This window comes from Mustela nigripes, chromosome 17 (genome assembly GCF_022355385.1).
Source record: "Mustela nigripes isolate SB6536 chromosome 17, MUSNIG.SB6536, whole genome shotgun sequence".
Classification (NCBI taxonomy): Eukaryota; Metazoa; Chordata; class Mammalia; order Carnivora; family Mustelidae; genus Mustela; species Mustela nigripes.
This window is the reverse complement of record NC_081573.1, coordinates 31469562-31486504: the sequence shown is the minus strand read 5'-3', so window position 1 is coordinate 31486504 and position 16943 is coordinate 31469562. Positions and strand designations below refer to the sequence as shown.

The window sequence follows — 16943 nt, the reverse complement described above, 5'->3', positions numbered from 1 at the left end:
CCCCCCCTCCAGAAACCAAACTCCATTTGAGTCATTTTCTCACCCTAGACCCATCGGATTCAAGAGGATGACCCTGTGCATTAGAGACTCTTCCCGCCGATAAAGAAAGGAGAAGAAAAAGATAGATTTTTCAAAAATCCATTCACTTTGGCAGAGAGATGGTCATGCTAGTCCCTGCGACAAAACCCAAAGTGTATAATGGCTCGAACGGTGGAGGTTTCTTGATTCCTGATGTCGAGTCCAAAATGGACGCTCCTGATTAGAGGGGGGCTTTTCTCCAAAAGATGATTCAGGAATCCACAGGTTTATTGTCCTGAGGTTCTTTGATTTTAAAGCATGGTTTCCAAGGTCGCTGTGTTCATCTGCAACAGTGGTGGAGGGAGCAGGGGAGGGTGGGGAAGGCACACCCACTTCTTCCCAGCGAGTGCTGGCAGGTAGCACTTCCTTTCAGATTCCATGGACAAGAACTAGTCACATGACTTCACCTAGAAACATGGCGGGGAGCCGTAGTTCTGGCTTGTCACTTGCCACCCATTGGTAACCTAGACTAGGGAAATGGGAGCATGAGTCTTTGGTGGACAGTTATCCTCTCTGCTGCATACTTGAGCTGTCAGGTGACCCTGGGATGGGGTTGAGTTGGAGTCAGGAGGTATAGGCTTGAGCTTCGGGGTCCGGCTGTGTCCTTCGGGGTGAATCATTTTACCTCTGTGAGCCTCCATTTCCTCACCTGTAAAACGGAGATCACATAGAATGGAAAGGGGAAGGGATGACCGTGTTATAAACCATCAAACATCCTACCTGCGGTTTGCCCAAGGAGTTTGGATAGAATAGTATTTTAGGAAAAATGTGAGGACATGGACAATTTAAATGGATTTCAACTTTCCCCAGGGAAGGGGGTAGGGGGACCTCTGAAGGAGCTAGCGATGCCAGACCTATATTCTTATATGGTGACTCTCCGCTAGAGCCGAATGTGAAAGAGGCATCACCACAGTTTCCTACAGCCCCCACCACTCACTGACATGGTCTGTCTGGCCCCCATTCGCAGGTAACTCTGAGACTCCTGAGCCATACCAGTGTCATAGAGGGTAGTGACGATAATCACTCCCAAGCTGCAGGAATGTTTGACTCCTACTTTTCTGCTTCCCAAAGAACTGAGGCATTTGCCAACCCCCTCCCCCAGCTACAGAATCTTGTGCATTGGCTCAATTAACCGATCTGCTCTAGAAATTGCTTATTAGCAATGAAATCCAGTATATAGGAATTTTTTTAATTGTTGCGTTTTTAAATCTTGGCAAGAGCCTTATGTTTCGAAGACCACAGCACAAACTTCAGGGTTTTGTCCATTTTCGTAATATAATGAATGGAAAAGGTTTGATTCAGAGCCTTTTGAGTCCAATAATATGATTAGGAGGTTGGTCTGCTGGGGAGGTTGGAGCGCTAGGGAGAATGACTTGCTGACTGCTGCAATGATTGGCACCTGTATTGATGCCAGGGGCATGGCTTTGTTGGGGCAGGCTAGTTTTCTCCTGCCAATGTCCACCTCGATATCACTAGGGAGGCAGTAGATGAACCATCATGAAAGCCTTTAAAAGTCTGTTGACAGAAGATAAGTTAAAAGAAATAGACTTACTTAAGACTGCTGGGCAGAGCAGGGTAGCAGGAGAAGAGAGGGAGAAAGAGGGAGAGAGAAGGCACAGGAAGAAGAGGGAGAAGAAGGAGAAAAATTCTACTATATTATTAGGGACAGGCTAAGGAGAGCTATTCTACAAATGAGCCAGTAGCTCAATGGCTTGAATCAACAAAGGTTTATTTCTTGCTCACGGTACAGATCCATCGAGGGTCAGCAGGGCTCTCTGCTCCACATTGTCCTCAGTCTGGGACCCAGGCTGAAGGAGCCTCCGCCATCTGGAACATCATGATGGGAAGGAAAGAGAGAGAGAGGTAAATCATGCACTGACTTTTAAAGAACCCCGCCCAGAAGTGACGCATAACACTTCTCTGCACGTTTCACTGGCAAAGGATGTCCTAGGCCATGCCTCTTTCAGGATGACTGGAGAAGTACAGTCCTACCACACGCCCAGGAGAAAAACAGGACAGTCTGTAACCAATCTTCATATCTACCCCTCAGAGGTCCCAGGATTCAGGATCTGGAAATGATCTTTATTAGTTGCCACTCTGAGTTGCGTTGAAGGTAAAACTACTTAGAAGGGAATTTATGAGCTCACAAATCCCCAAATCCAACAGCAAATCTGTCAGTCTTCAAGCAAAGCTGAATCCAAGGGTTCAAAGTCTCTAAGGCCTGTTTTCTTTCCATCTCTCAGCTCCATTCCCTTCATTCTCAGGTTTCTTAGTACCACGCTGCAAGTCCAATGGATCAAGAACGTGTGTACCTCTCCTCCACCTTAATGAAAATCCTTGGCCTCAATCTCATTGGACCAAATTGGGTCACGTGCACATTGCTGAGCCAATCATCATATCCAGATGAACAGAATGTTAGACTTAAATCCTATGTCTAGCCCAGGAACTAGAGTCGAATTAATTTCATTGAAAGCATAGGGACCAAAGGGGGAGGAGGCAAGGGGAATGGATCACGAAGGAAATTCAGGAAGCTAGACTAGAAGGGTTGTCCAAAAATATGCACAAATAAAATAATACCCAAAACAGGATGTAGAGGTGTTCCTACCCAGTGGTTTTCCAAGTGCTATTTTGTAGAGGGTGTTTTGTGGGCTGCCGGTGAAGGCTAGGATCGAGTTCCTGTACTCTTCAACCTCCCTTTTGATTAAAGCAATTATACTTTGATTGCTGTATATATTAGGATTCCATGGAAAAATCTTTTAGGAACCAGAAAGGAGGGTTCTCTGCTAAGAAAGAAAGAAAAGAAAGAGAAGAAAGAAAAGGAAGGAAAGAAAGAAAGAGGATTAAACATTACTATTCTTTGATCCCACCTCTCATTTTACAAGAAATTGAAATTCGGAAAGATTAGATTTCTCCTCATGTCTCATTGGCCAGAATTGGTCACATGGACACCTAGGTGCAAGGGATGCTGGGAAAGAAAGCATGTGGCAAACGGAAATGAAATTATCATGAATGGCCTAGACATAAATGGCATATCCCCTAAGACTGGGCACACTGCCACCCCAAACAAAGTTGAGGTTCCTTCAAGAAGAAAGGAAGGAAATGACTCTCAAGGAGCTGTCGGCTGTGGGGGCATGAGTCTGATCTCACTGAAAATTCCTTAAGGCGATCGCTGGCTCTTATGCCTCTGTTTATTCCTCCACTCATCTATGAACTTTGCCTACAATGATCTCCTTCACTCCCCCCTCCCAAGTCCTGTGAGATAGTGACTCATATACTGACTTTTAAAGTGTCCACCCAGGGGTGGGTGACCTAGTTGGCGCAGTCAGTGGAGCACGTGGCTCTTGATCGCAGGGTCGTGAGTTTCAGCCCCAGATCAGGGATAGAGTTTATTTTAAAAAAAGAAAAGAAAAGAAAACAAACAAACAAACAAACAAACAAACAAATCCTAACGTGTCTAACTGCAATGGACTCGTCACTATGATTCTGATCCTTTTACAAATGGATAAACTGAACCCCAGAAGTGAATTGCATACCCAGGGTCATGCAACTAGTAAATTTTGCTTATCCTTTACTATATGCCTTCAGCACAGAGAGAGACTGAATACAGGGTTGTGGGGGGAGCCTCAAGCACAGACCTTTTGCCACATAGGGTGGAGGACAGAGTGAGAATGTGGGCATGCCAGGAAGAGGGGACAGCATGTGCAAAGGCCCGAAAGCCAAACAGTACATAGCAATGGAAAACAGTTTTACAGGTTTAGAGCACAGAATCTGAAGGAGCATCAGCCTTAAGAGTTGGGGTCTTGTATGAGGCCTGTAGAGAGGCATTAAATATTTGGGGCAAGGAATTATATCATTACATACACCTTCTGTCTTCAGTGGGGAGAATCAACTAACTGCCACAGCAGGACTAGAGCTGGGAGGAAAGAGGAGGAGGAGAGAGGTGACAGTGATCAGTGGCCTGTGTCACAGTGATGGAGGCAGAAATGAAGGGAAGTAAAGCCTCAAGGGAAAAATCGAAGATGTGTGGAATCCCACCAAATCTGAGTCTACATTCAGTAACAGGAGGAGACAATTGGGAAAAGTTGGGAAAAGCTGAGAAGTGACTCATTTAAAAAAAAAAAAAACAACAAACAAAAAAACAAAAAAAAATTTTTTTTTTTTTTTTTGGATTTATTCACTTATTAGAGAGAGAACAAGGGGAGGGGCAGAGGGAGAGAATTTTCAAGCAGACTCCCCACTTAACAGGGAGTGTCCTCAGGGCTCAATCCCATGACCCATGAGATCATGACCTGAGTTGAAGTCAAGAGTTAGATGCTCAAATGATGGCGCCCCCCAGGCGCCCCCTGACTGGAGCTTTCTAGATGGTGTGTTGTCCTTTACTGAGGTGGGACAGGTGGCAGGAAAACATGGAGAATGGGAACCCAGGCAGCCCGGGGCCGGAGCCTACATGCTTAGTTGCACTGCTCTGAGGTCAGTGCTCCAGGACTGGGCTAGGGGAATGAAGGGAACTTAATCAAAGTGAGAAAACATCCCTCAGTGGATGTAGGTATGCTTCCTAAACCCTCATGCAGCCAGATCCAAACCCGACCTTAGAGCCACTACAGGCCTTTGCTCCTCCCTTCCACCCAAGAGAAGACACCTGAGGCCTCAGCTATGTCCCCGCCCCCCACAGACCACCGGGGGTGGGGGGGGGTGGGGGGGGGGCCTGAAACCCATCCTACTAGAACTCTGGTGTGAAATTTATTATTTCTTCAACCTGTATTCCTAAAAAATCACTTGGGAGCTCTCACCCTGATAACCTAAAGCTAAGCCTCCATGGCTGGCACAGTATTGATGGCAAGGGTGCAGAGATAAATGATTTAAATACTTGATAAACTCGTCTTAAAATGTGCCTTGAAGAATAGATGCCCCCAAAGAGCTAAGTCAAATAAATCGTTTCAAAAAAGAAAAACCAAGAGTCAGGACTGCCCTACCACATTTTAAGACATCCCACAGAGCCATAGTAAGACAACAGCAGAGTTCTGGTGTAAGACAAATAGACCAGGAGAGTTTAGAACCACGTCTCCATGTTTGTGGAAACATACGTGCAAAGACAAAAAGAACAGTTCAAACTCACAGAACAGTGTGCTTTCTGGAATCCTCTTGTTTCTGTCCAAACATAAAGGCACTGTATGGTGTGGTCTGTGAACACACCAGCCTTGTAGGTGGTGCTGAATTGAATGACTTCCTAAAGCACCCAAGGGACAGTCTCACACTCATTCCGACCAGACTTCCAGGATACAGATACTATGACCATGACTTGACTGTGGGGAACTCAGTTTCTGAGAGGTTAAGAAACTTGCTCAAGGTCACACAGCTAATGTGTGGCAGAGGTGGAAGGCAAACCCAGCTTACGCTGACCCCAGAGCCAATGCTCTGCTTGCTTCTTGCTAGGCAGCAACCCCCCAAGGGAGAGAAAGCAGTTGGGCTGGAACCATTGAGAAAGTCTAGAAGTTTCTGGAAGCTCTTGAGCTCAATCTCTGAAGCAGGAGCGGATTTAGGCAGCAACCTGGGTTGGATTGTTCTGAGCCAAAAAAAATCCAGCCTGGGAAAAAGGGCTCAGGGAGTGAGTATTTGGCCAGTGGGACCACAGCACAGGATATCCATGAGGAGTCTTGGGAGATGGGGCCCCACAGGAGACAGAGGTCAGACTGATGAAGAGCCTGGAATGATAGAGAGGAATTGGGACTTTGAATCTATTTGAATTGTTGCTTTGATTTTGTCACTCTCCTGCTCTACAACATTCTATAGCTCCCTTGGCTACTGTCTCCTCTTTAATACTCTAATATGTAGATGGAAAGATGTGGGGTAAGCTTGGAGACAGACTTATTAGGCATCACTGTCCAAGAGGGAGAGGACAAGGTGTACAGGGCAGGCGAGAAAGGAAGAGCGTGCACTCCGGGGCAAGATTCTGTGAGAAGCCCCCCATCCCCGCTACCCCAAGTGGCATCTTACTACTCTCACCAAAGTAGGGATCACTGCTCCCCAGCAGCATCAGTTAATATTTCCAGTTCAACAATGAGCTGGGACCTTATTCTTCTCACAGAAGGGAGCCACCAAGAGCCAGAAAAATCAGCTACTGCCTAAAGCAGCAAAAACCAGTGGACAGCTCCTTCCTGGTTCCATCAAGGCCCAGAAAATAAGGGTCAGACATTCCCATGGGCTCAACTCCGGCCCGGACTCAGGCAAGTAAATTTTTCACTGACTTGGTTTCTTCATCTATTAAGTGGGGGATATTAAGAGTGCCCACACCATTGGTTCGATGAGGTTCTCCTGAGATCATGTCCATAAAACCTTTCCTGTAATAACGGGTATATACTAGGAGCTCAGTAAGTGAGCTGTTACTGTACGTTCACCCTTGAACCATGTGACTAACAGCCAAAGAATGGGGGTTGGAATTTTCAAATATTATGTATTTTACAGCCTGCTTCCGCCAGGAGATAGAGGCAAGTGGGCCTTAGAACTAAAAAAAAAAAAAAAAAAGTCAGAAGATGAAACAAATTCCATTTGATTCCATTCAAGAAGCTATGAATTGTCATTTTCCCCGCTATGGAGATTGCTAATTATAAATGGATGGAGAGACAGATGGGCAGACAGTAAATCATGAAAGCTAAACATGCATTCTTTCTTTGAAGTACTGATTGATATAAAAAATAAAAGAAGAAGAAGGAAGGAAGGAAGGAAAAGAAAAAAGAAAAGGAGGGAAGGAAGGAAGAAAGAAAGGGAGAAAGGAAGGAAGACCAGTTCCCCTTCTACAGGCCCCTGCTTGTGTGACAGAAGTCCGCAGTGTCACCTCTAGAGTTTCTCATTATTCAGCAGATTTGGGAATGAGTGATTGATGTAATTAAAGTTATTGGTAAAGAAAGACTCAGTCACCAAGGAATAGATGAGTCAGCAGAAAGTTTAAGTAATGAAATAATGTTCCAAGGAGTGATTCTTAAAATAAGCTTTTTTTTTTCTCCTCTTCTTAACTCTAGTCATCTTAACCATTGCTGGTCAGCAAAAAAGATGTGAAGTAGTTAAGACGTGGGACAAACACACCATGCAATTTTAGAAATTCTCAGCTGAAGTCATTTTCAGCCAAAAGAAATCGTATGTATGGAGTAATTTTAGGAAAACCGTTCATTTCTGGAGCGTCAACCTTGTGCTCTGGGGAGCTTTGCTCACATTATCTCATTTAATCCTCACGTCAGAGGGAGATCATTGTTATCCTTGTTTTATAGATGAGGACACTGAATTTCAGAGAGGTTCTGGAAACCTCTCAGGGTTACCGAGCGGGCACATGGCACAGATGGGAATGGTAGCCAGTCAGGCCGGCACTAGGGCCCACCTGTTCAATCTCCACAGCTTCTGGGCCTTTCTGTCGAGGTTTCTAAGTCACTTAGTCTTGTTCACAAAAACACTCTGGATAAAGAGTGCCATCCAGATTTGAGCTCACTTCGGTCTGACCCCAGAGCTATTTCAAAACTCCTATTTCTGGGGGAGAATATAGACCAGTGGACTGGCTTGGAGTCCATTCATCTGTTTGCATTTCCACTAACAGGTATTGAATCCTCTGGCCACGTCAGGCTTTGGACTCTGTGTTGGTATCACGAAGGTAGCTGGGAGAATGTGTGATAGTCCATGTGACAGATGACTAAGGCTCAGACCAGAGCAGTGGAGTGGAGGCAGTTGAATAGGATCCCCTAGAAGGATCTATGGGACCTGGGGAGTGAGACCATGTGAGGAAAAAGAGGTGGCGGCCTGTTTCTGAGGTTCTTCCACTGAGGGAAGTGCCCACAAGGTGACCAAGCTGGGCAGAAGGTCCTCACAGAGGGAGGAAAGAGGGGACAGGTCGGAGATGTGGTGGGGAGTGTTGACTCTGACTGACATTACAGCTGGGGGCCCAACAGTCCCCCCGACAATAAACAAGGTTACCATGTGTGACCATGGGTGGCTTTGGGAGAGAAAGGAAGGGGACAGAAACGTGCCACTTGTGAGCAGCTGGAGAAAGAGGACATGAGGGGCAAGGACCACCCTCCCCCCCCCAGGTCTAGCACCCTCTACAACTCTGTTCAGAGCTGGAGGTCCCAGCCCCCTCTCCTTCCCCTAAAGAAGGAAAGAACAACCAGAGTCTTCTACGGCGTGAAAGGGCACATTGGGTAGTAGGTCTTGGCCATTTACCCCCAAAGAGTGACCCACAGAGGAGGAAAAAAGGGGCTTCAACCTCACAGATCTAGGGGGACAGAAGGAACAACAAACAGCCCAGCAGCATTGCAGAAATCTTCCCAATTTGGTCCTGACTTCTCCAGCGCAGGCGTGGAGATGAGGACTACTGTCCAAGGCATTTATTCAGAAAGGAGCACGGGGAAGCTGGTTGGGGAAGGGGAGGAAGCCTTCCCTGGCTCTGTCACCAGACAGCTTTGTGATCTTGAGCACGTCGAACAAGTCGGGGCCGCTGTTCCCATACCTAGAAAATGAACAGTTACCATTTTCCAAAGTGTAGTAAGCCCATCTCCGGGGCCACCCGAGGTGGTGTTAGGTAGGGTGAAAACTTGCGACTGTGGCCCATGTAATTTTGGAGGCAGTCTGCAAAGCAGAGGAATAGGGTTGGGGAGGCCTCTGGGACCAATCAGAGACCCCGAGAGGGATGCCGCTCACCTTCGGAGCCCAGGGCACCAAGAACCTCACATCACGAATTTGCTTTTTACCATTGTCTTGTGTTGATGGCAAGTGATACTCATTTTTCAGTTGCAGCACTGGTATAAATATCCCTTTCAAGATAAGTAGATGGTGACAAAACTCCAAAACTTGCAAGAAGTTATTATGGAAATAGTGGTTGTGATTGTGATTGTTGGTGGCTAGGACAGGGCCATTGAAAATGGGAGCCCCGAGCGTTTTGAGGAGGCTGAGCAACATAAGGGCTCATTCCTTACAGACTCAAGTCCTATGGAGTCTTCTCAGACATTCCTCCTACGTGGTGTAGGAACTGGCAGGTGTTTGCCAGAGTAAAAAAGAAAATTAAAGAGGAAAAAGAAAGTGAGTAAGAAAAAAAAAAAAAAAAGTTTGGTGAGGAAAAGAACTCCACCAACCAAAATAAAGCAGGCCAGTGATTTTTGTACCACACTCTTCATGAGAGCAGAGAGGTGGTGTTTATTCTAAATGAACCCTTTTCTCCAAGTTGCTGCTAATCCATGCTTTTACGTGATCCAGGAAAATCAGTCCTCATGGGCCAATGAACATCTTTGCATGTATGAGTATTTGGAAAAAGAGCCACCTATTACCACAGGGTTTGGATTTAGATGCTGGATACAAATAGAGGGCAAACAAAACTAACAAAAAAAAAAAAAAAAAAAAAAAAAAAAAACCCTTGTGGTTTGGATCTAAAAAAAAAAAGTCTCAGAAATGACAACTGTGTGGTAAGTCTGATGTCAAACCGAGTTAGCTGGAAAGGTGTCTGGGATGCTGTGGAACTGTGAGGGTATTTGGAATCTAGGGCTAACAGATGTCTCACTCTGCTTGAAAGATGTCAAGATGCTGTTCCTAAGGGCCTGTGAGTTCCCTTGGGACAAAGCCACTGATAGTTTTACAGAAAAAAATGCCCAAGCTGACGACCATATATCCAACACAAGGAGTCAAGAAAAGAATTAAGGGTGGGGGGGTGGGGATGGGGGTGGGGGGGAGAAACAGTCAAGCTAAGACATAAAGAAAGGAAGGAAGGAAAAAAGGAATGGAGGGAGGGAGGAAGGGAAGGAAAGAATTCAAAAATAAATACATGAAAGATCCATGATTCAGGGCCTTGCCTCCTATTCAAATCTTTGTCTGATAGGAGGTGTTCTGTGAACCTAGGGGTAAAGGAACATTGATTTCTGTTTGCATTATGTAGGATAACGGCGGGCGGCGGGCAGACAGTCACTTCCAACAAGAGAAATGAGCAAATCTTTTCAGCTAGCAATGATTTACAGAAGAAAACCCTCCTTGGCAGGGGCAGCAGGCTCAGACCCTCCTTGCTGTCGGGTGTTTGGGAGAGATGGCCCATTCCTAGCTTTGCCCTCATCTGCACTTCACACGCAGAGTCCTGAAGAGGCAGCAGTCCTCCAGCAGCGTTGGAGGAGGGCTAAGATGTTTCCGGGCCCAGCCTAAAAATATCTCCCTTGACAGCCTGTCACCGTGTCTGAGATTCCACCATTATAAATTCATTCCTCTCTGTTAAGGCATTTTGTTTCCAGCTCTCTGTTAAAATACGGATATCCCAGAGAACACAGCTCGGGCGAGGCACAGGCAGAACACAGCCGAGGAGTGAGGAGACCTGGATTTCTGGCTCCGTTCTGCCTGGGAACTCACTGTGTGAGCTTGGGCGAGTCATTTTCACTTTCTGGACCTCAGTTGTCTCCACTGATTAAAAAAAGAAAGAAAGAAAGAAAGAAAGAAAGAAAAGAAAAAGAAAAAAATACAGGAGTAAAAGGGCAAATGTGGTGGTCAGGGAGCTCGAAGATGTCTGGTTTCAGGAGGGAAAACATTGTGCTTGTTTTAGGGTTTGTCCCTGGATGCCCTGTGTCCACTGGAACAGCTCTTCTGGGCCAAAGGGCATGGAGGTCAGGTCATATAGTGTCTTATTTTCTCCCTCTTAAAAATAAAATAAAATAAAATAAAATAAAATAGGGGTGCCTGGGTGGCTCAGTGGGTTAAAGCCTCTGCCTTCAGCTCAGGTCATGATCCCAGGGTCCTGGGATCCAGCCCTGCATCGGGCTCTCTGCTCAGCAGGGAGCCTGCTTCCTCCTCTCTCTCTCTGCCTCCCTCTCTGCCTACTTGTGATCTCTGTCTGTCAAATAAATAAATAAAATCTTGAAAAAAAAATAATATAATAAAATCCCCGTGCCTCTCTTATATTTGACATCTCAACAAATGGTATCTCCCAAGTCCCTTAGTACCCAAACTCTTGGGGGCATCCAGAATTCCCCTCGGCCCACCTCCCACATTCAATCTATCAGCAAAGCCTGTTGACTCTACTTTCAAAATATGGCCTAAACCTGATCACTGGGAGCAACCACTACTTCTCTGGCGACCTCCGTGTCCAAGACAGCATTACCTCCCCCTGGATTCTACCTTTAACCTCCTAACTGGGCCCTGCTCCGATCTTGCCCACCCAGAGCTTCAGCTCCTCATGTCTGGGGATGCCTCGAAGACATAAATTAGATCCTATCACTCCCCCAGACCATCCCTCTCTTCCTTTCTCTCTCTCATCATTAAACCCAAAGATCTCACCAAGACCAACAAAACCCCTTATAGCCCAAACCTGGGTATGCCTTGGCCTTATCACCTCCTGGAAAGTTCCCCTTGCTGTTGCTCAAATCTGTTCCGACCTCAGGATCTTTGCACTTGCTATCCCTCTGCCCAGAAATCGCCCCTTCAGATATCTTCATGGCCTACCCCCCAACTGCTTTCGGGTATCTCCTCAAGGGCCCCTCCTAAGGGATGCTTCCCAGACTACCCTGGCTAAAGGAGCAAAATCCCTTCCACATCCTCACCCTACTTAATTTTTCTGCCAATACTCATCATCCAGACATTGTGAGATGCCATCATCACCCTCATTTGCTCACTTTCTGTCTCCCCCTCCACAGTATAAGGTCCAGGAAGGTAAGCTTTGTTTTGTTCACTGCTGCAAAGTCATACCTGGAATGGCACATCTGGGATATCTTAGGTGCTCAGGTTAAGCAGAACTGCACTAACCTGGAGGCCAATCTAAGCATTCCACGGGATGGGATCAATGCCAAGGTCTTTCCTGCACTATTTCAGCAGGACAGGATGTCCTGGGGAGTCAAAGGTAGAGCAGACTGTTGAGAGATCAAGGTGGGGCAGTGCGGAGGATACAAGGTAGGCAGGGGAGATAAAGAATCTCAGCAGAATTTACAAGTTCATGGGCTGCAAGTTCTTGACTGAGACCAGAGGAAGCCAAAAGGCCCTTGTGGACAGATTCCAAAAGGCAGACAAAGGGTAGGCTGTGAGTGGGAGGAGTTCTGAACCACCACCACCAGGGAGAACTGATCTGAAATTGATTCTATCCCAAGGCTTGTCCAGCCAGCTTCCCAAAGCTGAGCTCTGATCATCAGGTCGCTCCCCTGTCTAACTGCCTTCCCAAGCTCCCAGTGTCCCCCCATCAAGCCCCACGGAGTGCTTCCAGGCTGGAGGGGGGGGGGGGGAGGAACATCAGTCATTCTTGCAGGATCCTCCCCAAAGTCTGTTTGCTGCCCTTCCCTTTTAACCCCAGGCCTTGGCTAGTGTCTCTCATGAAGTAGTCTTAAGAGAGTGTGACCCCAGTAACTGTACTGAAGGACAACTGTATGCCATTCACTAGAATCCTCACAAAACCAGGGGTGGTATAAGGCCTCATTTTACAGATGATAGGACTTAGCCACCAAGGCCCAAGCACCCAACCAGTAAGCCAAACGGTCTCTCGCTGACAGCCCATGCCTCCATTCCCGGGCTGCCTGCGGGTTCCCTGGTCACACTCTGTCCCAGCTATTACAAGTCTGAGCCTGGAAAGGCTACGACCCATCTGGGCCTGCACCACCGGAGCCCAGTCTCCCCCTAGGCCTGAGCAGCCCGCCCGCAGGGGGCGATGGTGGCATGGCTGGCTGCAGTAGCCCTGAATGCGAGGGTTGGCCAGCAGGAAGCAGCTAAGGTTAACGAAAGCGCCAGGGCCAGGGCCAGGCGCTAGGGGAAACCCTGGCAGCGCTAAGCACCCCGCTCCCCACCCCCCAAGGCGGTACCCCGGCTGTGATGAGCAACGCCGCCAGGCCGCCAGTGTGGACCGTGCGGACCGGAGCTCTCTAGCCCTTGTTTGATGAGCAGTGGCCAATAAATTCATTAATCATCATTTTATGCCTCATCAAACCCCCTCCAAGCCCCTCCATGGGAGTTACACAAATTAGCCCCTGAAAAGACAGTAATTTCAGTATAGCGAGGTAAGTGCTTTCTGATGGGCTCCGCGCACAGAGCTCTCCTGACAAGCCAATCCATCAGCGCCTTGGGGACGGGGCGCGGCCCTGCCGCCCAGCCTAGCCCGGCCTCACCCGGCCCAGCCCTGGCCAGCCTCCCCTGCGCCAGCCCTCCCAAGTCCTGCCCAGCCTAGCTTCCGGGGGCTACCTGGAGCGGGTTTCCGACGAGGGCTCCCCTTTCCCTGTCTCCTTTACCCCCAGGTACCGCAGGCTGCTGTGTCTGGCCTCCTGTCCTCACCCACCCCGACCTCCGCCCCAGCCCTTCCGAAAAGAAGAACAATTTGGCAGTGGGGGGAGTCCCAGGCCCAGCTTGGGGAACGAACTAAGGATGGCGGAGGAGGACGAGCCAGCTTTGAAGTTCTGAACTCCAGACCCGGGGAAGGAAGAGCCAAGCAGACCTTTCTCCTCCTAATGTCTAGATGTCCGGTTCCGTGACCCCTTGAAATTATTGAAGGGCTGTGTATATTGCGTGTGCACGTTATGGAGCGGGCTGGAGGGGAGGTAATCCATGGCGTCCCGACGATTCTGAAAGAAACCCCAGGCTCCAAAAGACAGCCATATGGGAACAGAGAAGGGGGTCCTTCTGTCTAAAGGGCGGCTCCACGGGACCCTGGTGGCGGAGGTGGAGATGGGGCGCGCCTAGCCTTTTTCGTGGCCCTGGTTTCTTTCTCTCTGAGACAGCCACCTGGGGCAAAAGACGACGCCTGGGGAGGAAAGCAAGAAGGGATTTTCTATCAAATGGACCGGGGCCGGTTGGACTCCAGCAAGGGGAGCTGAGTAAGAGACGAGAAGGGGAAGAGCCAGAGAAAATTCTGGCGGTGAGTGGGATATTTGCAAAAGCGAAGCCCGCGCCGCGCCTTCTCTCTTTCTGGTCCTGGAACACAGAAGGTCCCATGGGCTCCCTACCCGGCGGCAAGGGGCCATGCAAAGGAGGTCGAGGAGGAGCCGCCGGCCGAGCGGAGCCTACCGACCCGCCAGCGCACTATAACCGTGGAGGGCTGCAGCGCTGAGCGACGCGCGGCTCCTTCATTAGCTTCCCCTCCGCGGCGCTGCATGCCTCGGAAAATAAGTTAGCAAACGGGGAGCCGTTTATCTCTTTTATCTTGGGGCCTGATCCAATTAAATAAGTGCACATTTACATTTGCATCCATCAGGCGAGAGCGCTGAGAGCCCGGGGTTTGCTCGGAGCAAATAAAAGCAGATTTCACTGGGAAAAAGTGGCGTCTGGGCGCGCCGGGCTCGTCCGGGCGCGGAAACGAGCGCAGCCAGGAGGGCCGCCTTGGGGACTGAGATCTGGGGCCTAAAGGCAACAGGAGGCCAGAGACACCCCCCCCCCCCCCAAGGGCCGAAAGGGCCGACCTGGGCAGGAGGTGCGTCCAGAGCTGCATCCCCGTCCCAGAGGCGATCCTTCCTTAGGCCACAACCTGGGCCCCCTCTTGTGTCCTGGACCCAAGTCGCATTTAAACGAAAACGAAAAGGAGAGCAACTCTGGCCAGGTCACCGAGAGAGACCCGTGGGGTGGGTCTAGGGACAGTCCTGCAGTTTTGGCCAGTTTGGCAGGAGGGCAGGTGGCAAGTTCTCAGTCAGGCCCGATTTTCCTAGTCGGTGGCTGAGTGGAAAGGGATTCCATGATCCAGGCCGAGGACGCGCCTCCGCTTTCCCCCAGTATCTCTGCACCGGGGGAGCCCAGTCGACACTATGGGTTAGGGCTTCTGTCGGAGTAAAAGCGGACGCTCAGGTGTGCACCTCTTGGTTTGCTGCGCCGACCTCATCAAAATGCTTTCGAAATAGGAGGGTTTCAAGAATGCGAAGGTAGTTTTGTTTTTCCTTTTTCTATGGATGTCCAACGCATAGGCCAAAAGACAGAAACGGTTTTACGGGGTGCGGTTGCGTGGTAGACTCCGGATAGACCAGCCCGCAGACTAAAAACAAAACTGTGCGGGTTCCAGAACCCTGGCCCGGAAAGGCCAGCAGAAGGTAAGCGCACACCTGAAGCCCAGCGGGAGCCGGGGCGCGCTGCCTGGGCCACGCACCGCGGCAGTCTCCCACCCGCACACTGTTTCAACCGTGGGCGTATTTCCTCAATTGCCTGCCGCCTAGTTTCTGACTAGTTTCTGGCCAAACCGTGGCGGGAATCGGTGGGGTTAAAACTGTTCTAATCGCAAGCCCTGCTTTCCAAATCTCCAATGCTAACTTGGTCCTGGGACCCGAGCCGCGGCGAGTGCGGTAGCTGGGCAGTTTCAGTTTCACCCGCTTGGGGTTCAGAGCTAAGACCCCGCTGGGGGTGGGAGACAGAGACAGGTCTTGCCTTAACTCCTCCTCTCTGCCAACAGCCTGGCGCCCGGGGACCAGTAGGCGGCGCCCTTCCTAAACTGCATCCGCGTTCGGCTCCCTCCTGGGAGCGCAATCACATTCCTTTCACTTTGGGCGCTTTGCGAAGCGCTATTGCCTGCGTCTGCCCGAGCTGGCTGCTAGTCGTGGGGGACAGGTGGGTCATTTCTGAAACTGCACGTACGACCCTCCCCCTGCAAGCTTCCAGGCTCCAAGGGCTTCGCACCTCTAGCAAAACGAGAGGCCCCGAAGGGTTTGCAAACCAGAAAGCCTCGATGCAGGCCCCGCACCCAGGCCGGGGAACAACATTTCGAGCTCAAGCACCCCGAGCCGAGGAGCGGGAATGCAAGCAGCAATGTCCCCTTTCTGTAGCTTCTCCTCAGTGTCCGCTCATGCGCCCTCGAGGATTGACTGGGCTGTTGGCTCTTCACCCCCAAATCCCATGAACTGATTCGGACCCACACAGAGAAGTAAGGGAAGGGATCCAGTCATTCCCAGTTTGGCGCTGCCTCAGGGCGGGTGACTGCATAGACCCCAAGCAGTGATCCCTCTGCCCCTGCTGCCTGGGATTCGGCCCTCCTGGGACCTGAGTGCCAAGCTAAAGGCTCCTCGAGGGGTCCAGAACCAGCGCAGTCAAGTGCAGGTGGCAAACGTCCGCGCTGCCCCCGCACCCAGGTGTCTTAAGCATTGCCTCGCGCAACTCCCGCACCCCAGTCTAACCCTGCGAACAAACCTCGACTCCACTGCACCCCGGAAGTTTGCTCTCAGCGCCTCCAAGACGCTCTGCCTTTGAGACGGCCCAAGACGCGGCCAAGCGGGCTCGAGGAGGCACTTGGGAGCGTAAAGACGCGAAACTACTTCTAGGATTAAACGCGGGAGACATCTAATTATCCGAACCCCGAACTGCGCGGCAGGCTTCCCCCAAACTGGAAAGTCTCTAGACACCAGAAAATCACTGGCCAAGAACTCAGCTCTGCAAAGAGCAAACCCCAAACTTAATTGGAGGCTTGTATTCAAGATGAAGTACACAGAGTAACCCGTAGACCCTTCAGAGGCCAAGGGCAGGAGGGATGCGGACAGGGGGCAGCGACTCGGGTTCCAGCCTTCCGGCCCCTGGTGGTTTCGCTCCCTGGCCGGGAGGCTCCTCGCGCCGCCCCTCGTAGGGGAGAAACGCCGGGAGCTCCCTGGTGCGCGATTCCCGTTCCCAGGGAGCCCCGCGGGCATTCGGCTCCCAGCCCCGAGCCTAGGATCTCAGACTTGGGAGGCCCGCGCCGCGCTATTTGCATATTCCCGAGAACACAAGGAGGCCTGTAATTTTCTTTTTTAAAATCGTTGGGCAGGGTTTAGGGCCAGCGCTTCCAAAACCCCGCAGAGCTGATGTGGTCCTTAAACTCTCTCTTAAGAGAAGGGGACTGGCCCATTCTTCTGACATTTTTAGAAGAGAAGGTGACTCCGGGGGCTGCATATTCAACGGGGGGGGGGGGGGGAGAGGGGGGAAGCTGATTGTGAACAAGGAGG

The 16943-nt window shown here is 50.0% G+C and overlaps 1 protein-coding gene across 1 annotated transcript in view; it reads right to left on the bottom strand.

The window, feature by feature from the left end:
- Positions 1 to 215: 215 nt before the first annotated feature.
- The window catches only part of IRX5 (iroquois homeobox 5), a 22362-nt gene continuing 5634 nt past the window's right edge, over positions 216 to 16943 (bottom strand). Inside the window, exons 4-5 of the mRNA XM_059382462.1 lie at positions 1822 to 1905; positions 216 to 727 (exon numbers count right to left, since the gene is read on the bottom strand). Coding sequence (XP_059238445.1) covers positions 1841 to 1905 — 65 coding nt within the window. The 3' untranslated portion in view covers positions 216 to 727; positions 1822 to 1840. The remainder of the gene's footprint in view (positions 728 to 1821; positions 1906 to 16943) is intronic.